At 40.4% G+C, this 25,729-nt stretch overlaps 1 protein-coding gene and 1 long non-coding RNA gene across 7 annotated transcripts in view; one reads left to right on the top strand and one right to left on the bottom strand.

Moving 5' to 3' along the window:
* AUH (AU RNA binding methylglutaconyl-CoA hydratase) overlaps positions 1-15,373 on the bottom strand; it is a 164,573-nt gene extending 149,200 nt beyond the window's left edge. For 5 of the 6 annotated variants that reach the window (XR_015555478.1, XM_004428318.2, XM_087444768.1 and 2 more), the window contains exons 1-3: positions 15,104-15,373; positions 2,321-2,388; positions 2,123-2,210 (exon numbers count right to left, since the gene is read on the bottom strand). Coding sequence is in view for 5 of the 6 variants with exons in the window: in XM_004428318.2 (XP_004428375.2) it covers positions 2,123-2,210; positions 2,321-2,388; positions 15,104-15,359 (412 nt within the window). In the remaining variant the exon portion in view is untranslated. The remainder of the gene's footprint in view (positions 1-2,122; positions 2,211-2,320; positions 2,389-15,103) is intronic. The other variant, XM_087444770.1, reaches the window with a different exon arrangement.
* Positions 14,632-25,729, top strand: part of LOC147914464 (uncharacterized) — a 52,685-nt gene continuing 41,587 nt past the window's right edge. The window contains exon 1 of the long non-coding RNA XR_015555479.1: positions 14,632-14,930. This is a non-coding gene — a long non-coding RNA (uncharacterized LOC147914464). The remainder of the gene's footprint in view (positions 14,931-25,729) is intronic.

The following is a 25,729-nucleotide window of genomic DNA, read 5'->3' as shown; positions in this document are numbered from 1 at the left end:
TTATACTAAAATAGGCTATGATAAGTTTAAATATTCTTTTTAACTACATAAAGAGATTTTATTTATCTGGACTTAATGTGTACATATTAATAAAGACAGGCCTACTAAACTGCCTGTTTCAAATACATATAAGAAAAGAAAACCTTTCAGAGAAATTTGAAAGAATGGTTCCATTATACACACTGAGTTACTAAAATAAATGATTTGCCCCAATTTTCTATAATCCAAACATTGATTTTTTTGACAAAATACAATAACAAATATTACGAGCTAAAAATACAGGAGAAGATTATCCTGATCATGTAGAAGTTTAAAAGCACACCGAGCAAAGAAGACAGATTCAACTAACCGCTGGAAAAAAGTATTCAAGACTAACTTGTTAATTTGGTAAAAAGTATTTGGTATATTATTTAGTAAGTACCCAAAAAGGCAACCTATAAAAGTTAGCTGTAACCTGCACTAAAGCATCAAAGCCTTTTTCAAAGAATATTAATAATGTGGAGATGCCAAATGAATGGGCAGCAAAGGAAAAGGTAAAATAAAAAGAACTCTACCAGTAATTATAGTGTTATAATTACAAAACCTATTAATAACAGAAAGACAGTAACGCTGGTATGATCATTAACATTTATTTCTGAAGTGTTATTCTGCCTTCACAATATCACTATCACTCCTCAAAGATTCGTACAATTGGGCCTTCCTTAAAGGCCCCCAAACTGCTCCACGTCTTCCCAATAAGCCCCTCAGCGGCCCTCAGAGGACCAGAGTGCAGTGACCTCACAGCCACCAGACATGGCGTTAGACTCAAGTCACCTGGACACATCTTCACCTGGTCCTCAAGTCACAGATACGAGAATCCTAATTCTCTCAATATAAGTTTTTCATACTGTTTAAGAAAAAAAATTAAAATACACATAAAGCCCTTATAAAACTATTAGCAGCTATCATTTATAAACACTGCACTGTGCTTTACATATCCTGTCACATGGAAGCCTCCAACAACCCTACAGGCAGACAGCATTACTCACGGAAAAGCAGAAGCCTGGACCGCAGAACGTCATTACCCAGGCAGCTAGGACAGTCACCCTACTCTCTGATTACCAAATGGAGTGAAACTAATCCTTTTCGGTATGCTACCTTACATCAAAAGCCAAAATATAACTCCTTTACACTGAATGTTCCTAAATATCGTCAAATTCTGCAATATTTCAAGGTGGAAGCCAGAGTACGAAGCTTGAAAAACTGAGCACCCTTAAGAATGAAACTGAAGAAATACTGGCCATGACTAAGACACCTCTAAAAACATTCTGTCTACAAATACTCCCCCAGCTCTCCAGCATTGTTCTGCATTTACTCAGAATGCTCAATAAATACTTGTTTAATGAATAAAATACTGTATGTCGTTCCCTCAAATGTTTCATTACCTCAAGGGGATTATCCCATTCATATTTTTACTGAAAAAAAATTTGTTTATGCTTCAGTCAATTTCTACCTTCATTTGCTTATTAGTAAATATTACAATGACTCTGCATGTTATCAGCATTTTTTAATCATCTACGTTTTTTACTAGTTGAAACAGACTCATTCAATCTCACAGTTTAGTACTGTATTTTGGTAATACAATACAAACAGAAAAAAACATACATCTTACACCACTGTAGATACCAATTTAAAAATACAATCTGTGGACACACACTTAAGTGGGCACTACTACAAACACCAACCTTCAAAGCAAATGTCTATACTTAACACTTTGTACGGGGGCAGCTACTCCTAGTCCATTACACAATTTTTTGAGCAACTAATAAACACAAAGCATACTGTTGTGGGTAGGAAACCCAATTTTTCCTTCCCAGCTGCACTTTCATAAATATTACTCATGTATTACAAAGAAATATTCTAATGGTTCAAATTATTTTTTCAACTTCCAAAACAATCCACATGTTGCAAAAGTCTCTAAACTGACAAAGCATTTCTTTTCTTATAAAACAGTAAAAAAGAGACAAAGAGGAATTGTTGGTAATAAAATTCAAACCACAAAACACTTTATAATGGAAAACAGGCTACTGCTAAGGAAAAATTAGACTGCCGCTTAATTTCATAATAAAATTGATTTACATACCAGCACAGAATATCCCTGGGACTTCACTCCTGACTATTATGGTCCGCACTTTCTTATCAGATTTTAAAGCATCCACAGCTTTTGAGAGCTAAACAGAAATAGGGAGAGTAAGGAGGAAAAATGGGAAAAATCATTTTCAGATTGATGTCAACATTGTATCTTAATAGTAGAAGCAAAGAGTTTAATCTTTACACTCACCATTTTTACAAGATTTTTACTGAATGAATTTTTGGCATAAGCTCTGTTTATTCCAAGCACCACAATTCCTAGTTAAGAAACAAAGCACAAGCACTTGAGTTAGTGAGGTATTCAGGGTCCAGGCTCCCACACACACCACTAGTTAACTTGGGACTCAGGGAATCCACCACCTCCTTGAGGGTCACTCCAACAGCTTCATCCTTATTTTCGTGTTTACCTTCCTTTTCAAGATAAGCATATTTTTAAAGAATGTGGTATTTGCAACATATTTATAAAATCAATCTAGTGCCAGAAATTGGAAGGTAGAAGATGAAAGAAATAGTACAGCAAGCATCTTCTTATCTTACATCAAAAGGAGTCCAGAAACTGTCTACCAAAATAATTATATAGGTAACACAAATAAGAAAGACAGTGAATAAAATTATCACTCACAGCAAGGACTCAAGAGATGTTTAAAGTCTTTACTTTTGATGAAAGGGCCTGAAAGTCAAGGGGTGGCACCCTTCAACACTGCTTTTTTTTTTTTTTTTCAATTTTACCATGAGCATATACAATATTTTTACTTTAGAAATTTCATTAAATTTTAACTATTATTACTAACAAATCACACAAAGTACTGAAGGCACAAAGTACTGAAAACCACTGACAGAAAGAACACTTTTGATAAACCACACCTATAATTCAGAGTCCTTACAATGCTACAACAGTAGTAAAAACCTACACTAAAAATATTCTGAAATGATCCAGAACTCCTTCACATGAACACAAGGACATATGCACAAGGACTGCAGCAATTTTTATAACAGCCAAATCTTAGAAACAACTTGGAAATTCATTAACAAATGATGATTATAAACCTAAAAAACCCAAAAGAATCAAATAAAAACTAGCATAAAAAAAGAGCATTCTTTAAAAGATATGAAATGAACATACCCAGAAACAATAGCCTTCACGTAAAAAAAAGAAAAGAAAGAAAGAAGACAACCACTTACAAGCTACGGTGAGAGAAAAAACCCCATTTTTATGAATAACCAGAAGGAGTCAGGCAGGATGACCTGGGGTACACTTAACGTATATGTGTAAATCCTACTGACAGGCACTTTTAAAACTCTCCTTAAAAAAAGCAGAATTGAAAAAACTGAAACGCATATCATGTTTTTAGATAGGAAAAAACAGTATCATAAATATTTCCCTGATTTATAAAACCAACACAAACCCAACAAAAATACGAAAACCTTTTTCCAAAACTAGACATGAAAATTCCAAAATTTGTGTAGAAAAATAACCACGTAGGAAGAGCCAAGAAAACAAAGAAAAAAGAAGAGCAAAGGTGAAGGAGGGAATGCCTAGCCCAACTATATATGAAAAGACAACACAGAGTTTTACTCATAAAATAACGCAGAAGTGCAACATGTACAGAGATCCTAAAAGAGAACACAAAGTCCAGAAGGAAACTGAGTTTATGATAAAAATGGCATGTCAGATCAGTGGGGTAAAAATGAATAAATGGGGTTGGGATAACTGGATAACCACTTGAAAAAAGATAAAGGGTCCATATCTCACGCTGCCATGATAATTCCTTTATTATTACATTGGTGGTTCCAGAATGGTGATTTTCTATCATTGCTACCATTCTTCTATAAAAACATGTTCTCCCTACCCCACTATTTTGAGTATCACTATGGTTTCAGATTCTTTATTCAAGGCGCTATAATCCAGTACCATCATTTTTAATGTTCAAATTATCCTATATATGGCCATTGGGTGCCCTTGTAAGCCTATGTCCTTCTGACATGTTCCTTTCAGTATCTGAGCACTGCCCTGCTCTTTGACCCACCAAGATATTCCAGGCTCACCTTTCACTTTCCCTGCTCCAGACCTGAAATCAGCCATTTCTCCAAAGAACCCTGGCTTCTTTTAGTGGAGAAATAGTATTTAGAGACCAAGATCTGGTCATTAGATATGTTCACTGCTACTCTGATATCATTGCTTTTAGACTGTTTCCACAGACACAGCGAGGAAATGTATATATATACATCACAATACACTTATGGTTTTTAGATTTACTGGAAATCATAAATTCGTCCCGTAACTCCAATTCAAATCCAACGTAACAGGATTCTCCCTCACCTTCCCCAACCCGTATCTGTACTTTTCCTCTTCTACCATAATGAAAAGGCTGGTTCCCAAGAACAACAACATATTTTTTCATTTGCTCCATCCTACAATAATAACAAATTATATTCACAATTACTACACCCAACCACTGCTAACAACAGACCTACTAAATAAATTTCAAAATTCTTTTTCACTTGTAATTCTTGATTGACCTAAATAAGAATTTGTTCAAAATAATAATAGCAACAACATCTTGGGTGAGTGTAACTTATGGAAAAGGGAAATGAATGACAGCAACATTATAAGGGAGGGGAGGGAAGAAATAGGAATACTCATTTATACTTTTACTATCATGAAGTGGCATAGTGTTATTTGAAAGTGGACTTGGATTAGTGTAAATATATATTGCAAACACCAGGGCAACCAATAAAAATACATAATAAATATATAATAAATAAAAATAAATAAGAAGACTTAATACCTATCCTTCTCAAACTCTTCCAAAAAATTGAGGAGGGGGGGAAGCTCCCTAACTCATTCTACGAAGCCGACATTACCCTGATACCAAAACCAGACAAGGACAACACAAAAAAAAGAAAATTACAGGCCAATATCACTGATGAACATCAATGCAAAAATCCTCAACAAAATACTAGCAAATCACATACAACAATACATTGAAAAGATTATACACCATGATCAAGTGGGATTTATTCCAGGTATGCAGGGATGGTTTAACATTCGCAAATCAATCAACATAATACACCACATTAATAAAATGAAGAATAAAAATCACATGATCATCTCAATAGATGCAGAGAAAGCATTTGACAAGATCCAGCATCCATTTATGATAAAAACTCTGAATAAAATGGGTATAGACGGAAAGTACCTCAACATAATAAAGACCATATATGACAAACCCACAGCTAACATCCTCCTCAATGGTGAAAAACTGAAAGCTATCCCTCTAAGAACAGGAACCAGACAAGGATGCCCACTCTCACCGCTCCTATTTAACATAGTACTGGAAGTCCTAGCCAGAGCAATCAGGCAAGAAAAAGAAATAAAAGGGATCCAAATTGGAAAGGAAGAAGTGAAACTGTCACTATTTGCAGATGACATGATTTTATATATAGAAAACCCTAAAGAATCCACCAGAAAACTTTTAGAATTAATAAACAAATATGGTAAAGTTGCAGGATACAAAATCAACATACAAAAATCAGTTGCATTTCTGTACACTAACAACGAAGTAGCAGAAAGAGAAATTAAGAATACCATCCCATTTACAATTGCAACAAAAAGAATAAAATACCTAGGAATAAACTTAACCAAAGAGGTGAAAGATCTGTACACCGAAAAGTATAAAACATTTCTGAAAGAAATTGAAGAAGACACAAAGAAATGGAAAGATATTCCGTGCTCTTGGATTGGAAGAATTAACATAGTTAAGATGTCCATACTTCCTAAAGCCATCTATAGATTCAATGCAATCCCTATCAAAGTTCCAACAACATTTTTTCACAGAAATAGAACAAAGAATCCTAAAATTTATAGGGAACAACAAAAGACCCCAAATAGCTAAAGGAATCCCGAGAAAAAAGAACAAAGCTGGAGGTATCACACTCCCTAATTTCAAAATATACTACAAAGCTATAGTAACCAAAACAGAATGGTACTGGCACAAAAACAGACACACAGATCAATGGAATAGAATCGAAAGCCCAGAAATAAACCCACACATCTATGGACAGCTAATCTTTGACAAAGGAGCCAAGAACATACAATGGGGAAAAGAAAGTCTCTTCAACAAATGGTGTTGGGAAAACTGGATAGCCACATGCAAAAAAATGAAAGTAGACCCTTACCTTACACCATACACAAAAATTAACTCCAAATGGATTAAAGACTTGAATGTAAGACCTGAAACTGTGAAACTTCTAGGAGAAAACATAGGCAGTACGCTTTTCGACATCGGTCTTAGCAACATCTTTTCAAACATCACGTCTGACCGGGCAAGAGAAACAATAGAAAAAATAAACAAATGGGACTACATCAAACTAAAAAGCTTCTGCACAGCAAAGGAATCAACAAAACGAAAAGACAACCTAACAATTGGGAGAAGATATTTGCAAACCATATATCTGATAAGGGATTGATCTCCAAAATATATAAAGAACTCATGCATCTCAACAACAAAAAAACTACCAACCCAATTAAAAAATGGGCAAAAGACCTGAACAGACATTTCTCCAAAGAAGATATACAGATGGCCAACAGACACATGAAAAGATGTTCAAAATCACTAACTATCAGGGAAATGCAAATCAAAACTACAATGAGATAGCACCTCACGCCCGTCAGAATGGCTATAATTAACAAGACAGGAAACAACAAGTGTTGGAGAGGATGTGGAGAGAAGGGAACGCTCATACACTGCTGGTGGGAGTGCAAACTGGTGCAGCCACTATGGAAAACAGTATGGAGATTCCTCAAAAAAATCAAGGATACAACTACCATATGATCCAGCTATTCCACTGCTGGGTATTTATCCAAAGAACTTGAAAACACCAATTTGTAAAGGTACATGCACCCCTGTGTTCATTGCAGCCTTATTCACAATAGCCAAGACTTGGAAGCAACTAAGTGCCCATCAAGGGACGAATGGATAAAGAAGCTGTGGTATATATACACAATGGAATACTACTCAGCCATAAGATAACGATGAAATCCAGCCATTTGTGACAACATGGATGGACATTGAGGGTATAATGTAAAGTGAAATAAGTCAGAGGGAGAAGGACAAATACCGTATGATTTCCTTCATTAAGTAGTAGATAATAACAACAATAAACAAACACATAGGGACAGAGATTGGATTGGTGGTTACCAGAGGGGAAGTGGGGAGGGAGGAGGGTGAAAGGGATAATTCGGTACATGTGTGTGGTGATGGGTTGTAACTAGTATTTTGGTGGTGAACATGATGTAATCTATGCAGAAATAGAAGTATAATGATGTACGCCTGAAATTTTTACAATGTTATAAACCAATGTTACTGCAATAAACAAAAAATTAAAAAAAAAAAAAGAAAAAAAATACAATTTTCGGGGTCCAGCCCCGTGGCCTAGTGGTTAAGTTCAGCGTGCTCTGCTTCAGCGGCCCGAGTTCAGTTCCCAGGTGTGGACCTACACCACTCATTGGCAGCCATGCTGACACAGCAACCCACATACAAAATAGAGGAAGATTGGTACAGCTGTTCTCTCAGGGTGAATCTTCCTCAAGCAAAAAGAGAAAGATTGACAACAGATGTTAGCTCAAAGCAAATCTTCCTCAGCAAAAATATAAAAATAAAATAAGAAAATAAAATTTTTTAAGAATTATAATTGATGTATTAAGAGAGGGAAGAAATTAGGCAGAAAAAGAGCGGAATATAAAAATAAACAAAGAACAAGGGCAATGAATAGAAAACACTTACAAATATGGTACATAATAATCCAACTATTTCAATAATCACTTTAAGTATAAATGGTCTAAATATACTAATTAAAAGACAGAGACTGTCAAAGTGGATAAAAAAACAAGACCCAACCACATGTTGTGTATGAGAAATCCACTTTAAATATAAAGACACAGACTGACTAAAAGTGAAGAGATGGAGAAAGAAAACCATGCTAACGTTTAATAAAAGAAAACCTGGAGTAGCTATAACAATTTCAGAGAAAGCATATTTCAGAACAAGAAATAGTCTCAGGGATAAAAAAGGGGCATTTCATAATGCTAAAAGGGTCATTTCTCCATAATGTCTATGTGCCTGACAATACAGTATCAAATTATAGCCTAGCCTCTAGCTAGAGTAACCATGAAAAAAAGAGAGAGAAAACAAATTACTAATATCAGAAATGAAAGAAGGTCATCACTACTGAATCCCAGTGATATCACAAGCATAATAAAGGAGTATTATAAACAACTCTATGCCCACAAATTTGATAACTTAGATGAAATGGACCACTTCCTTGAAAGACACAATCTACCAGAACTCACACAAGAAATAGATCAACTGATTAGGCCTACACCTATTAAAAAAATTGAATCAATAATTAATAAGCTTCCAAAACAGAAAGCATCAGATGCAGATGGTTTCACAGGTGAATTCTATCAAAACATTCAAAGAAAAAATGATATAATTTCTCTACAATCTCTTCTAGACAATAGAAGCAGAGGGAGCGCTTTCTAGCTCTTTCTATGAAGCCAGCATTACCCACATACCAAAACCAGACAAAGACACCACAAGAACAAAAAACTAAACACCACTATCTCTCATCAACATAGATGCAAAAATCTTCAACAAAATATTAGCAAATCAAACGCAGCAATGTATAAAAGAACTATACACCACAACCATGTGGGCTTTATTCCAGGTATGCAAGACTGGTTCAATATTTGAAAATCAGTTAATGTAATCCACCACATCAACAGACTAAACAAGGTAGATCATTTGATCACCTCAACAGATGCAGAAAAAGCATCTGAAAAAATTCAACATGATAAAAACACTTAAACTATGAATAGATGGAAGCCTCTCCAACCTGATAAAGGGTATCTACATACAAAAAAAAACCCATAGCTAACATCATACTTAATAGTAAAAGACTGAATGCTTCCCCCTCCAAGATCAGGAACAAGACAAGGATGCCTGCTTTTGATACTTTTATGCAATAGTGTAATGGAGGCTCCAACCTGGGAGATTAGGCAAGAGAAAGAAATAAAAGGCATCCAGATTGGAAAAGAAGAAGTAAAATCATCCCTATTTGCAGACGACACGATCTTATACATAGATAATATTAAGAAATCCACTAAAAAACTATAAGAATAAGCAAGTTCAGCAAAGTTGCGTGATACAAGATCAATATACAAAAACAATTGTATTACTATACATGAGCAATGAACAATCTGAAAATGAAATTAAGAAAATAATTCCATTTACTATAGCATCCAAAAAGAATGATATAGGTGTTATAAGAGGTTCGGGGATTCGATCGGAGACGTAAAAGACACTTTCCACTCCAAACAAATGGACCGAAGGTATATTTTATTATATAGAGGATAGTAAAGGCAACAGTCTGCAAACAGATCCAAATAGGTCAAATATTAAGAGGGAAAAAAAACATCAGCCCGACTGGAAAGGGAAAACACCCACATCAGCTGAAGAGAAATGACACAAATCAACCGGAAAGAGAAACACCAGGTTGACCGAAAAGAGAACACATCAAATCAATTACTTCATATCAAATCAATTACTTCACATCAAATCAGTTACTCACAACATCCACGCCCCACTGCCGGGAGAGCCCTGTCAATCGACGCGGCTGGGCAAGGATCACACGTCCTGGGCAAGGTGTCCCTTCCACAGGTGGAACTCTCCCCGGGTCTCAGTTTCCAGCAGTTTTTATACCATCAGTAACTTTCAGAGTAAGCAATTACAGAGTTTGCAGAGCAAGCATTTAGTGTTTCCATGCACAAAATGGTTATCAGTGGCATACGTGCACTGAGCCCCCTGGCTAACGACCCAGCCCAGTAGTTGCGCACGTGCATTGTTCTCTTTGGTTATCGTCTTAGCCCGGCACAGATGGCCAGTCCATTCCGGGCCAGGACGCTCCAAGAGCCTTGAAATGTTACAACTTGCAACTCTCTCTGTGGGAGAAAGGCCAGTTCCCGGGAAAAGGCCAGTTCCCACCACACAGAAAGCAGCTTTGTATTTCTTTTTTGTGCTGGTGGCTGTAGGTCAATGGAGCGGCCAAACATGGCTGTACTCATGTCAAGACAATAGGAATAAACTTAACAGAAGTGCAAGACTTGTACACTGAAAACTACAAAACATTGTTGAATGGAAAAATATTCCATGTTTATAGTTTGGAAAACTTAACATTGTTAAGATGGCAATATTCCCCAAATTGATCTACCTATTCAATGTAATCCCTATAAAAATCTCAGTTGACTTTCTTGCAGAAATTCACAAGCTGATTCTAAAATTCATGTGGTAATGCAAGAGTCCAGAATGGACAAAACACTCTTAAAAAAGAACAGAAGCTGGAGGACTCATGCCACCCAAATAAAATTTTACTACAAAGCTACAGTACTCAAACAATATGGTACTGGCATAAAGATAGACATGTAGACAAACAGAATAGAACAGAAGTCCAGAAATAAACTCTTATGTTTACGGTCAATTAATTTTCAACAATAGTGCCAACACAATTCAGTGGTGAAAGAATAGTCTTTCCAACAAATAGTGCTGGGACACTGAATATCCACATGTAAAAGAAGGAAGTTAACTTCTTACCTCAAATCATATATAAAAACTAACTCAAAATGGATCATAGACACAAATATAAGAGCTAAAACCATAAAACTCTTAGAAGAAAACAGGTATAAATCTCTGTGAGCTTGGGGTAGGCAACAGTTTCTTAGATATGATCCAGAAGCAGAGCAACAAAAGAAACAAACAAATTGGAATACACCAAAATTAAAAACCTAGGTACTTCAAAATACACCATTCATAAAGTGAAAAGACAATCCACAGAATAGGAGAAAATATTTGCAAGTCATGTATCTGATAAAGGACTTATATACAGAATATATAAAGAATTCTTACAATTAAATAAAAAGACAAACAACCAAATTAAAATAAGGGTGAAGGATTTGAGAAAACATTTCTCTAAAGAAGATATACACATGGCCAATATGCACAGGAAAAGATACTTAACATCACTAATCATTAGGGAAACCCACATCAAACCCACAATGATATCACTTCACATGCACCAGGAAGGCTACAATCAAAAACACAAACAATAACAAGTATTGGTCAGGATGTGAAGAAACGGGAGCCCTCATATGTTGCTGGTGGGAATGTAAAGTGCTGTAGCCACTCTGGACACATTTGGTAGTTCCCCAAAATGTTAATATGACCCAGCAACCCTGCAATTCCACTTCTAAGTGGAAATGACAACAGGGGTCTGCAAAAATTTATACATGAATGTTCTAAGCAGCATTGTTCACAATATCCAAAAAGTGGAAATGACCCAAGTGTACATCGATGATGAATAAACAAACTGTGGTCTATCCATACAATGGAATATTATTCAGCCACAAAAAGAAATGAAGTACCAGGCGCCGGCCTGGTGGCGTAGTGGTTAAGTTCTTGCCCTCCACTTTGGCGGCCCGGGGTTCGCAGGTTTGCATCCTCGGCACAGACCTACGCACCACTTATCAAGCCATGCTGTGGCGGCATCCCACATATAAAGTAGAGGAAGATGGGCATGGATGTTGGCCCAGGGCCAATCTTCCTCAGCAAAAAGAGGAGGATTGGCAACAGATATTAGCTCAGGGCTAATCTTCCTCACCAAAAAAAAAAAAAGAAGAAGAAATGAAGTACTGATACATGCTACAACATGGATGAACCTTGAAAACATAATGCTAAGTGAAAGAAGCCACAAAAGACCATATATTATATGATTTTTTAATATGAAACGTCCAGAGCAGACAAATCTATTAAGACAGAAAGTTGATAAACGGGTCTTATCTGGGAGGAAGGTGGAATATGAGAACAGGGGGTCACCGCTAAAGAGAACAGGGTTTCTTTTTGGATTGATGAAAATGTTCTGAAACTGGATTGTGCTAATGGTCACACTACTCTGTAAATATACTAAAAACAATTGTACATTTTGAAATTTATGGTATGTGAATTATATCGCAATAAAGATTTTAAAAACTATACATCTATCTCAATATATATCTTTATCGAGCTGTAACTCACATGCCATAAAATATACAAAAATACATTTCTTAAAACATCAGAAAAACATATGAAAGGAATCAACCTGTTAAAACAGCAAAGCAAGCAGATGTAGGCAGACCAGCTGGCAGACGTCTGCAACAGTCCACTTGAGAGATTGCGCTGCCCTGGACAAGAGCGGTGCTGGTAAAGAAGAGCATGGAGAAAAGCAGGAAGATTTCAAGGCCACTGGGGGAAGGCTGGAGGATAACCGAGTCGTGAACGATGAGGAAGGTAAAGGTATCAAGGATGCCTCGCATTACCCATTTGCTTGTTTGCTCTATTTCTGCCAGAAGTTGTTCTGACATGGTTCACAAAGATGATCTTTGAAATGGGTCACAATTATGAGTAGAAGCTTGCCAGACCGGGAGAAGGCTGGTAAGAGGGACAGAGAGGTCATTCATTCCAGGAGATCCGTGCAGAAGCACAGACACATAAAAGAGCAGGAAAAGGCAAAGCTTAGGTACAGCTGAAGGGAGATGCATGGACTGTGAAGGCTGCCAGCTGTGAGGATGGGCAGGCAACAGGCAGCCACTAGAAGATTTTAACTGAGCAGAGAAGTGATGCTTGGCCTTAAAAAAAAGGTAACCCCAGCACCGGTGTGAAGAATAAACTGGGAAGGAGAATAACTGGAGACCCGTTGACGTATAAAGGAGGCCACTGCAGGAGACCAGGAGAAACCTTTGTAAACCATGACCAAGACTGCTGCTCTAAAACTCTGAGTAGGCTGGACAACAATGCAAGAAAACAACCACTAAGAATGGCACACCACAAACTGTGCCTCACAACCAATTACAAATGTGGAACCCAGACAGCAGCTGAGGGCTGATGTATTGTGCACTCGCCCCCCTCCACCAGCCTAAAGGGGCCGACAGGGCAGACAGCAGTCTGGGGCTCCTCTGACCCAAGAGAGTTCTCATATTCCCTGCAGGCTGCTCAGAGCACCAAATTTTGGACTCCACTCTACGAGAAGCCAAGACATCAAGAAGATGCCTTCACCTGCAGTATCCCTGATCTCATGTTTTTCTTTGCACTGCTTATTGCTGGTTCACCAGGAAGGCAAAGCAAAGCATATATATTAGCCAACTCTAAGTTGTTATTCTTGCTGATCCTCAAAGGACGCTGGGTCAATTTTCTTAAGAAACCATAATTTCCTGATAGCTGATTTTTACAGTTCAGGTAACTGAAAACATCTGAATTTATTAAATTGTTTTGTATGCTCTCATTTCTTCCCTTTGATCCATATGGATCCTAATTTAAGGACTTCCCAGACATTTTAAGAAAATTTACTTTCAATTTGCATTCAAGTCATAAAGACAAAAAAACAGAGACTACGGTGCATATTACTAGCTGTACTTGCAATCCCTTTGTATCTAATGTACTGCTGGTACACCTAACCTAAGTGAAACCCCAGCGAGACTAAGCTTACCCAAAAGACGGTGGCATTCACGGCTCTAATCACTGCAGTGCCCATCTACTTTCCAGCTGAATTTCTCAATATTCTGCCTGTCATGCCACACTACAGCCATACTCGCCTTATGCCATTTCCCCAAAACACCACACATGTTCACATTCCATGCCTTTGACCATGCTCTTGTCTCTGTCTGGAAATAATAAACAAATAACAAATGAAATAACTCATCACACTCCAGAGCACCCTCTACGAGCTAGATACTTAATGGGCGATTTATATTAACGTTCTCATCTAATCTTCACAGCAGCCATACAAAGTTGATATTATTTTTCCTATTTTACACACGAGAAAGTTAAGGCACAGAGAAGTTTGCCTAAGAACCCTCACTAATGTCAAATTCCATTGCCTAGTAAGGAATGCCTTGAAACTCGTTTCATCTGGCAAAACCGTAACTTGACCCTCAGATTCTCCCCTCTCAGGTGTTCTAATCTCCCCAAACATAACTGATCATATGCCCCTTGCGGGTATTATAGTCCTTTGCTCTCACCAAGCCTTTAAAATTAATATAGCCTTTTTAATCGCCAGTATCTTCCTCACTACACTAAGAGCAGCTTAAAGACAGCAATCAGGACTTAACTCGATTTGCAATTCTGAGTAACAGATTACAGGGGCTCAATAACTGCACGTCAAAATTAAATGACTGGTCTTCTGGCAAACTGCTATTCCACCGTTCATGACCCCCTTGGCTTGTCCCAACACAGCAGTGAAAGAAATCGCTTCCTCAGGAATCCCTCCGCAGGGCACTATCCTCTCACAGCCCTTCCTCCCACTGTACTGTATTGCTAACGCATCTGACTCCTCCCACTGTAGGTAACTCAAGGGCAAGATCAATATCATGCACAATTGCGTCCCCAGAAATTAGCCTGGTTAACTGGAAGACCAAAAAATGATCAAAACTGTTCAACTGAAGTAGAATAGTCCCCCAAAACTGACTTTCTAAGATAAAATGGACAAAAGGAAAAATTGCCCCAGCTGAACAGCTTTAAGATTCTTCAGAATAACCAAGTGCATTCTCACTGCAGGTTCTAAAACTCTCCCCGATACCTGAGTTGACAGAAAGCAATTACAGAGCAAGAACGAAACCTGGAAGCACGATCCGGGGTTTATTGACCTTGGCTCGTCTAGAGACGAGGGCGTGATCTGCATTCTGTCTTCGGCGCCGAGAGGGGCCACCTTGACAGGTAAGCCGCCCGGCAGCCCACCTTTGGGCACTGAAAGCACTAAAGACGCGCGATGCTGGGGTGGGGGAGGGAAGGGGCCTGGACCGCCCGCTCCGCGGACACTGACGTCAGCCCGGCCAGTCGACCTTGCGCCCCCTTCCTAGGACCGGCGGCCGCCGCGCCGCGCCCCTCACCTCGGTTCTCCTCCTCCAGATACCGCACCCGCAGCTCGTCCTCCGTCTTCACCTCAGAACTGTAGCCCCTCCACGGGGCCGCCCCCCCGGCCGCGGGCGCCCAGCCCCGGGCCCAGGTCGCCGGGCCGACCCGCGGCCCCGTCAGGGAGTCGGGCCGCCTCGACCCCGGGCCGAGCCGCGCACAGCAGGCGGCCACCAGGCCCGCGCGGCCGGCCTGCAAGGCGCCCAGCGCTCCAGGCGCCGCCGCCGCCGCCATGTTGTCTGTTTACAGCGTGGGCCTGCGGCTGCTGCCCCGCCCCCGCCGCGACCACGCCGCCGCGCACTCCCAGGCCCCGCCCCCGGAGCCTCGCTCTCGCGCCAGGCCCCGCCCCCGGAGCCTCGCTCTCGCGCCAGGCCCCGCCCCCGGAGCCTCGCTCTCGCGCCAGGCCCCGCCCCCGGAGCCTCGCTCTCGCGCCAGGCCCCGCCCCTGGAGCCTCGCTCTCGCGCCAGGCCCCGCCCCAGGAGCCTCGCTCTCGCGCAAGGCCCCGCCCCTCGCCGCTTCGCCCCGCCCGGGCCCCGCCCCCATGGCTTTGCGTGCGCCCCGCCCCTCGTCGCCAGGCCCCGCCCAGGCCGGGTGACTGAGCGTTCCAGGTTGTGTGCTGGGCCTCCCTGGCCGGGCACCGGCTGTAGGGGCTTGTCCAGCAAAGCAGGGAGAAAGTGGTTCCCCGAGGCTTTGCAGTAGTTTAGGGAACGTGTTCTGTAACAACTCCCCAGAGGGAGTCGCCTCCCCGCTCTCCTGGAGCTATGCCCTGGGGTCCTGTGTTAACTGCAAAGGTGACTAAAATGTTTGGTCTCACGTTGGGCTGCCGGTGTGGCAGCTCTGCATGGGGCTCCGGTTACTCTTGTATGCAAGAGCCGCGGGTTATCGGTCAGACGTGCCTACAGCGATGCTTACTATATGGAGTTCAGGAGGGGTGAGAACAGCCAATAACAGGGGTCCTCGGCCCAACTCGAGCAGGTGGGGTGGCCCTTCCCGAGGCAAGAGTCCCAGTAAGGCGCTGTCATCCTAACAAAAGGGGCTCAGCCAAACCATATGCTGAGGTGGGTTTAGAGCATGTGGCTCTTCGCTCAACAAGAAATGCAGAATGTGGACTTAGTGGTAGGTGCTCATCAAAGCACGTTGTCTACAATTTTCTCCTACCAGTTTTTATCAGATCTTAACCCAGAAAAGATGTGTTTGGGAATATTATTTGAAAAATATGCTGCTATGAGCATACTCCCACTGCCACACAAATTTCTGCTATTGTACCTTGACTACATTTTTGAGTTCTAAGCAAAACTTCCTTCAATGTTATACCCTCAGCTTTATCCAAAGTGGAAACAAAAAAGCCAATTGTGTTCCATCACTGTGTCTGCTGTGGGAATGTGGTTGAGGGCACCTTTTATCCTATCTTCTGTAAAGGGTCACTTGTGCAATTTCTCATGAAGGTTAGGACAAGGTAAAATTTTGCTTCCTCTTGTATCTTTCTCTTTTTCTGATACTCATGTTCACTTTGCTAGGAAACTCAGGAATTTATTTACAGCTCAACTATTGCAATTATTGAAACTATTTAATTACCGTTCACTTGTATTAGTTGCTAATTTTTTTCATATCTTTATGTTGGTGCATCAATAGATTGTACATTCAAGTAAAGGAGTTACAGAACACCTGACAGTGCTATTTAAGGTAATATAGCCTCAGAAAATACTTGTGATTGATTAGGACAACTGCAGAAAGGTAATCACAGATTGTTTGGGTTATACTAGAAATCAGAGTAGGAAGGACGGCCTGTGGTTTTGATGGGCATAGAGCCTGATGGGAAAATGCAACCTAGAGACACCAGCCTCTTCCCTAACAGTGGTGACTCTGGTCCTTATTGAAAGCAGTCCCGAGGATACCCCGGTCTGTTAAGAAAGTTGATTCTTTCTTTCCCGCCCCCCCCAGGAGAAAATCAAAGCTTTATAACATGTGTACATGGGAGAAACCAGGAAAACTGAGTTTCTCGACAAATGGAAGAGGTTTTCACCTTAAATAGCATATTCAGATAGACAAAGGAGGATCATGGGGTAGTGGTTTGGGATTTCAGAGGAGAAGACAGTTCACATGGAGATGGAAATGCAAATGTTTGTCAGACAACTCTTTACAGGGCCACCTATACAGAATGTGACTGGAGAGACAGAATTGTTGATAAGATGGGCTTGTTGGTGCCTTTCTTATCACACCTATTTTACATTATACTATAGCTATCATATGGTAGTGGCTGCTTCCTGGAACAGGCCTTCTATGTTAAATTCTTTAGGCAGTTTGGGAGGGGAAGGTCAAATGTCCTTCAGAGAAAATAATCAAGGTAAAGAGACATATTTTGAGATGGCCAATTTTGATCTCCCATAGTCCTGCCTTTGAAACTAAGAAGTTTCACAGTCCTTTTGAAACTTAAAGAAGTTTCACAGTCCAGAAGCTGAGTTGGTGGATTGTTCCATTTCATTGAACACATTTCTTAGTCCTAATAATAGATCAGTCCAGTTAAGTTCATTTTAGAAGGCTGTGATGCGGGTGGGCTCCCAAAGTTAGGCCTATATTAAATACCTGCAAGCAATCAGGTATTTAATAAGAAGCATTTCTATGGAAACAAAAGAACAACAAGGTTAATGGTTGGAGCAAATTATAAACCAGTTTCTGAGTTCAGAGGACAGCCAGTTAAGAAGGTTTCTAGATGTCAGTCTCAACGCATCTTTTGCAGCTTCCTTTTGAGTGGCTTACACAGCAACAGGCATGAATCTCTTGTAAGTTTATATCAAGTCCTTCAGTTTGTAAGGCTTCAGGAAAAAGGGCAGGTTCAGTTCTCAGTGATTCCAAATGAAAATGACGGGAAAAGAATCAAAAACGTTAGTTTGGAGGTTCGCAGCCAGATATTTCAGGAGACTAGAAGAATTCAGGATCCAGTCCAGTCAACAGATGTAAAACAAAAGCCTCAAAGACAATTAATAAAACTAGGATCTATTATCTACAAATAGTTTCCACTGAAATAATTTTTCTTTCTAAAATCACCCTCATTTTTATCAAAGATAGCCAAGTTAAAACTAATTTGTAAAATAAGTCTAGTTTCAATAAATTTGGCCCAATTATTTACATAAGTACATCAAGAATAGCAATTGATCATATAGGCTCTTTTAAATCTGCTGTGCTGGAACTTTTTTATAAGGAATCTCAGATTGAACTTCAAAGGCATGTTGAGGCCAGGAAAGCCAAGCCAAGGATTTTGTCATCAGACTTTGCCTGCAATACCTGCAGATTTGGGTGAATTCCTCTCTTTTTTGAGGTTCCCCAAAATATTGAGGTTCCAGGCACCTACCAGATGAGTGACCTTCCTTACTTATCTGTCAGGTACCAGGTTGCAAGCAAGGTACAAGACCAATAAGAAAGTTGATTCTTGAAAGTTAATGCAAAGGCTGGCCTGGTGGCATAGTGGTTGAGTTCTCACACTCCACTTCGGCAGCACAGGGTTCCGGGTTCGGATATCGGGTGCAGACCTACACCACTCGTCAAGCCATACTGTGGCGGCAACCCACATACAAAACAGAGGAAGATTGGCAAGGATGTTAGCTCAGCGCGAATTTTCCTCAACTACAACAAAAAAAAAGTTAGTGCAAATAATAAACATCACCATGACCATTACAACCTCTCAGGCATGACAACTAATGGAGAACTGCCAAATACCAGGTTGGACACACATGGCTTTAGATCCCATCTCCATAACTGCTTCACTTTGAGACAACCATGAGCTATTTAAATATTCCCTGCTTCCGTTTCTTCATTTGCAAAATAGCTAGTATGATATCTATTTCACCTCACGAATTCTTGAACTTCAATCTCTTCTATAAGACAGGAAGGATTATGCCCATTTCATCAGGTTGATGAGATAAATGTGTGAAGCACTTGGTACCAGGAAATGGAAACAAATTAGATGACATTAGCTACCATTTATCAACTTCCTTCTTAGTCTGTTCCAGACATTTAGATATGTTATTTAGTGTTCAGAAAACTTTGAAGTTGGTGTTACTGTTTCCATTTTGCAGAAATGCCAGCCCTTGCCTCCAACCAGCCCTCAGCTAACAGTTTTTTTGATCTGCTACACCCTTGAGGTTTTTCTAATGCTTCCTTCTGTGTAATATTAAATGTGTGCAATACAGGATGGCCAACACTGAGCTCCTGGAATACAGCCAGCCCTGAATGGCAGAAGCCATCCCTCCTAGAATGCAGCTCTGTTGCACAGAACATGTAGGATGGCATAGGTGTCACTGGTAAAATGAAATACCAACATGTTACCAACCACAAGTGGAAAAACAAAAATAGCTTAGCAAACAAGGTGTGAAAAATGAAGCAGAACTCTGGACTTTTTGAAAATGGGAGTATATTTTAAAACTGTCTTGCCTGAAACAAAGAGGAAGTAGCATGCAGTGGTCCCCCCTTATCCACAGAGGGGATACATTCCAAGACCCCCAATGGATGCCTGAAACGGTGCATTGTACTAAACTCTATATATACTATGTTTTTTCCTGTATATACATACCTATGATTTCCTGTATATATATACGTTATGTGTTATATATAATATATAAATTATAAAGTTTAATTTATAAATTAGGCACATTAAGAGATTAGCGACAGTAACTAGTAATAGAACAATTATAACATTATACTGTAATAAAAGTTATGTGAATGTGGTCTCTGTCTCTCACCCATTTAATATTTTCGGACCATGGTTGACCGTGTGTAACTGAAATAACAGATAAGGGAGGACTCCTGTGTTAGTGTAAAGATTGGGCCGCTGTATCAGAGACACCCATGAGTGTGATGGCTTGAACAAGAGAGAATGTTAACAGTCCAGGCGTGGTAACGTGGCTCTGCCATCCTCAACATGGGGCTTCCATCTCTGGGTCTAAAGTGGCTGCTCCCTGCTACCAGCAAGACATAAAAGATGAAGGGAGTACCCAGTTCTATCAAGGGGAAGACCTAGAAATGGCACATGTCCCTTCCACTACTTCCCACAGGCCACATCCGGCAGCAAGAGGGCCTAAAATTGTAACCTTGTGCTGGGCAACCACATACCCAGCTACAATTCTGTTACTATGTACAAAGGGGATTACAGATACTCCAGAACACAATATGCCACAGAATCTTTTGATTTTTTACTTTTAAAACAAAACTTTCATTAATCCTATGATAAAGGTTCATAGCCCTAAAGTATGATAGATTTTACAAGAAATATCTAGAACTACAAAGTGAAGAACTACAAAGTCTTTCTACATGAGCTATCTGGGAGTCATTGCTAATTATATCTTTAGAATTCAAGGATAATATAAAAAATAAGTATATGAAATTGTGTATACAATTACACCTACATTAGATCTATGAGAATCTATATATACGTGACACATAGCAACACTTGTAATCTACATGTTCTATGATATAAAACTATGAGAAACTATTTCAAAACCAGGCATGTACATAGACAATGATCAGAAGATGATAGAAAAGAATATATATATAATTGTATTCAAGGTGAGATAGTTTGTGTAATTTTCTGTAAGGCTCTTTAAGTATTAAAGAGGCATTTTAAATATTTGTAGCTTAAGTTTAAGATACAAAGAATGGCCACAGTACATTTCAAGAGGGATGCAAAGTTTTACTCATGCTTTAGTCCCAAAATAAAAATTAAAACAACAACCCCCCTGAATTTCCTTGGATCTCTTTTTAAAGCTTTTAAATGTCTTCTTTGTCAGGTATTCTCTAAGGATCCATAGTGGACGCTCTCCATAAGTTCTCCCTTTCCCACCTAATCTGAGTACTCGTTTCCAAGAGGGAGGGATTCAATGGCAAACCCAGAAAACCCCATCCCCAGAGTCTTGGAGAGTTCTGATAAGCCTCACCTGAGGACATTGTCCCCACAGAAAAAGTATGGGAGAGGACATCCTCTTTCCCTCTGCTCTGAAGAGGCCTCCTTGACCAGACACTCCACCCTCCACCAAAATTATGTAGGTCCCATTTATAGGCACCGACCACAACCACGTGTGCCTGTGAGTTCCTGTGACCTATGAGGCAGAGAGAAGGTGCTGCCCAAACAAGGAAACCGAGGCTTTAAATTACTGAGAGTTACCTAGCTATATGTTACAGAGCTCAGACTCAAACACTCAACTCCAGACTCTGAGTTCTTAATTATTACCTTGTATTCTCTGCTTGTCCCAAATGATCATCAGGGCTTTGCCCTACCCAGCCCCCACCCCACTCCCAGCTGTGGGGAATTTGACCAGTCCCCTCTTATCCTCTCGTTTGGAAACCTCATCCTCTGCATTAGATCCCGTGTGGTCATGATTCCCCAGATACTGCCTCTTCCCCCTGCCAACCCCGTAGTTGCCAATTGCATATGTACTCATACACACAAACACACATGCACACACCCACCAGGCTCTGAAGATACGTGCCTTCATTGTCTAGGGATGGGAGCAATGGAGACCTTGGGGGATGATAGCTAAAGGATATGTAGCTTCTTCGGGGGATGATGAAGGTGTTCTAAAGTTGACTGTGGTGATGGTTGCACAACTCTGAGAATATACTAAAAACCATTGAATTGTACATTTTAAATGGGTGAATTGTATGGTATGTGAATTATATCTCAAAAAAGGAGGGAGTGGATAAGGGCTCCCTGACAATATGGCTGATTCTATATCCAAGAGTTACAGAGAAAATACAAAGTGAGTCCAGAATACCTTCTTGTGCCAGAAAACAATAGGGTACTCAAATACTGGAGGAGATATGAAAGGGCACAGCTTGAAAAGGATCCCACTGGCCAAATCCAGGACCAATGAAGCCTCAAAAGGAATAATGCCAGTAATGGATACTAACATTGAGAATTTTTTTAAGTCAATGAACAATTAAGTAAATGAATGGCAGATGGTGGGAGCCAGTTTCTCACTGCTGGAGTGGGAAAATACGGATAAGCCAAGGGAAGTGCTAGAATGATTCATGTGATAAGAGAATAGAGTTGGAGACAGTATAAACTCATGTTTTTCTTAGTATAGATACAGATGGTGACATATAGAAATATTTAGATAAGTTTATCTACATGGGTTAGTATGCACACATATATTTCCTTGCTTTCTCAGCTGAGAGGACCTAGAAGCAGTGACACTCCAGTAGCAATGAGCACACAGTGCCCAGATCTTGGTTTCTAATACCACTCTTCAGTAAAGGTGTTCCTTGGAGAAAGGCTGATTCCAGGACTGGGGCAATCTAGGAAATATACAAGATGAGCCTGAAGGGTGTTGTAGTGCCAGAAAGTAAGAAAGTTTTCAAAACAACCCCACAATGATGAGAGTATGTCAAAGAGACAGGGAAACCAAATGAATGAGCTTCCAATGGCCAAATCTGGAACAAGTTGAACAAAAATAAATAAAGTGGTGTAGAATTATAATGCAAAGCATAAAATAAATATCCACGAATCCACACTGATATAAACAAATGATTGAATAAATAAAGGAAAGAGAAGAGACAAGTCTCCCAAGCAGAAGAATTCCAAATAATGTATGTAGGCACTCTGCCTTCAAGGACAGGGAACATAACTCTCCACTACTTTAAGTGTGGGTTGCATGCAGTGACTTCCTTCCAAAGATACAGCATGGAAAGGGGGATAGAAAGACTAATTTTACAGTGTAGAAGCCTGACAAACACCACCCCAGCCAAGTGATCAAGGTCAACATCAACAGCAATAAGCCATGTTGATAGTAGGCACCCTTGATGTGATGTGATGAGAATAGCACTTTCCCTCTGTGCTCTTCCTCCCAAAAATCCATACCCACAGTCTAATCATGATAAAAAAAAAAAAAAATCAGACAAATCCCAATTGAAGGACATCCTACAAAATACCTGACTAGTACCTCTTAAAACTGTCAAGGTCATCGAAAACAAGTCTGAGAAACTGTCACAGCCAAGAAGAGCCTAAGGAGATATGACAACTAAGTGTAATGTGGGATCCTGCAACAGAAAATGGACATTAGGTATAAATTGAGGGAATTCAGATAAAGTATGGACTTTAGCTAATAATAATGTGTCAGTATAGGTTCATTAATTATAACAGATGTACCATACTAATGTAGGATATTAATAGGAGAAACTGGTGGTGAGGTATATGGGAACCCTCTATACGATCTTCTCAATTTGTCTGTAAGTCTAAAACTGTTCTAAAATAAAAAAATTATTGAAACGAAAGATACATGCAACAGTCCACCTGGACCCTAATTCCAAGCCCATGAGTCGGTGCTGTGCTAATAGCAGTGATGCTGCCCTGGACTGAGCTGGAAGCTTGCCCTGGTCAACTGCTGTCGTTGACCCTTCTGGAAGACCCCCATGCCTCTCACCCAGCCTCCTCCTCTGGGCCGCTGGTTTACCCTACCCTGCCCCTCGGATTCTCTGACGTTCCCTTCCTGCATCAAGTCCCCCAGGCAGACCCAGAGAAAGCTTGAATGGTGCCTTCCCCCCAGGCCCTAAGTCTCTTCTTGGCTGTGAGCAGGTCTAGGATGAAAACTAACCATAAATTTCTAAGATTTGGAGGCCAACCTCATTGCTCTCTTAGCCCTCAAAGTTTTAGTGTCTGCCTCCTACCTTCAGACCTACTGTCATAGTGTAGCTGGAAAGCTGTGCTTCTCGCCCCTCCTGTCCATGGGTCTTGGGGTTCTTGTACCTTGTCCCTTATACACTTTTCCAGTGGGTGGGAATTTCATTCTCTCCTCTAAATCAGTAATGGAGTCTAAAGAGGGTGTATTAATCAGCTCAGGCTGCCATAACAAATACCTCGGACTGGGCCAAGGTCGAGGTGTCGGTGGGTTTGGTCTCTCCTGAGGCCTCTCTCCTTGGCTTGCAGACAGCCGCCTTCTAGCTGTATCCTTACACGGCCTCTCCTCTGTGTGCACTTGGTGTCTCTGTCTCTTCTTCTAAGGACACCAGTCCTGTTGGATTAGGGCCCCACCTTTATGATGTCGCTAACTTTAACTACCCCTTTAAAGGCCCTATATCCAAATACAGTCCCATTAGGGGTTAGGGCTTCAACATATGAATTTGGGGAGACACAATTGAGTCCATAACAGGGATTCTTCTTCCTCCATTCCTTGTAACCAGCTCTGCTGACTGACACCACCCCAACCCCAGATCCGCACCAGCCTCCCTGTGTGATTACAGTGCTGTGGGGAAAGAGCTTCCCTTATCTGACTAAAAGCAGCAACTTCTGAGAAACGAGGCTGTCATAAATCCCCTCTTTGGGGCAAGCCTACTCCCTGGAGAGAGACCAAGATAAACCTGCTATAAATCCCCTCCTTGGGGAGTTTCACAGCCATGAGGAAGGCAAGACCACTCACACCTGCTTAAACAAACATCATCACAAACTGTCTTATCTCCAGTTTGCTTTCCTTAAAACTTGTTTGTCCTTCCTAAAGAAACCTATTTGTTCTTCCCATGGAAGCCCTTTCAGCTTCCTCCCTTTCCCTATTAAGTTAGGTCTATAAGCCTCTAACTTGAACCATTTAGGAAGCTAGCTGCTTTAAACCTTTTTTTCTTCTGTTAATCTGTCTTTTGTCAGTTTAATTTGCAGGCGCCCAGTCACTGAAGTAAGAGAAAGGGGGGATGTTTTTCCTCCCTTAGGGTACCAACAACCCATGCCTACTCTCTTCCTCAGAGCAGGCTCAGAGGAAGACCCTGACACTCTCAGACAAGCACACTGGCTCATAAGGCCATTTGCCAAAGGTCATAAAACCAGTAAGCTGCAGAATCCTGTGCAAATCAGCACAAAGTATTTTGTCATAATCTCCTACCTCCCTATTCAAGTTCTCTTTTTACCCCAGGACACCTAGTTGTCCTCATTAAGGTCTTCGTCATAATTAGGCAGGTGGCACTGATAGTGGAGGCACTGATAGCTGAACACTTTTCAAAGAATAGGCATTGTATAGGCCACGGTCATCAGTGCTGTCACAGCCTCAGAGGAAGACAGCAGACGACAGTGCAGTTCGTCTCTCTCTCTGATTAGTGAATATCCAGAAATCAAGATTTTTTTAAAAGCAGCAAAACAGATTCTACTTCTCAAGACTTTGTGGTGCTATTCTTTTTATACTGTTGTGTCAGGGTCACAGAGAAAGAGGCTGTAAGGCAAGCACTGTTCAGAACACTGTGTGGTGACTCTGGCGCGTCCCATTGGTCAGGGGACCCGTCAGGCTCTTCAGAGGCCAAGTCTCCAGTATGTTAGAAGCAGATTTTTCTACTCTCAGAAAATGTTCTTGAATCACATTTGTTCTTGTTATTTTCGTTATGCTAGTAATATCTGAATACAAGCTTGTTGTGAGAAGTGACAAATCAAATAGAAGTTTGTAGTAGTAAAGTCATACCGGATATATGTGTTGTTGTTTTTGTTTTTACCTTCTCTTTTCATGAAACTATATAAGTTTATTGAAAGAAAGGATCATTATGTCTCATTTTATAACTTTTAACACATTCATATTTTCTCATTTGTGATATGGGGATAAGAAGAGCCCGCCTTTCAGAGTTGACAAGAATAGATGAGATCG

The sequence above is a fragment of the Ceratotherium simum genome, chromosome 20 (assembly GCF_057802395.1).
Source record: "Ceratotherium simum simum isolate JZ-2026a chromosome 20, ASM5780239v1, whole genome shotgun sequence".
NCBI lineage: Eukaryota > Metazoa > Chordata > Mammalia > Perissodactyla > Rhinocerotidae > Ceratotherium > Ceratotherium simum.
Note: the sequence above shows the minus strand (reverse complement) of the source record. Positions and strands in the feature narration are given on the sequence as shown.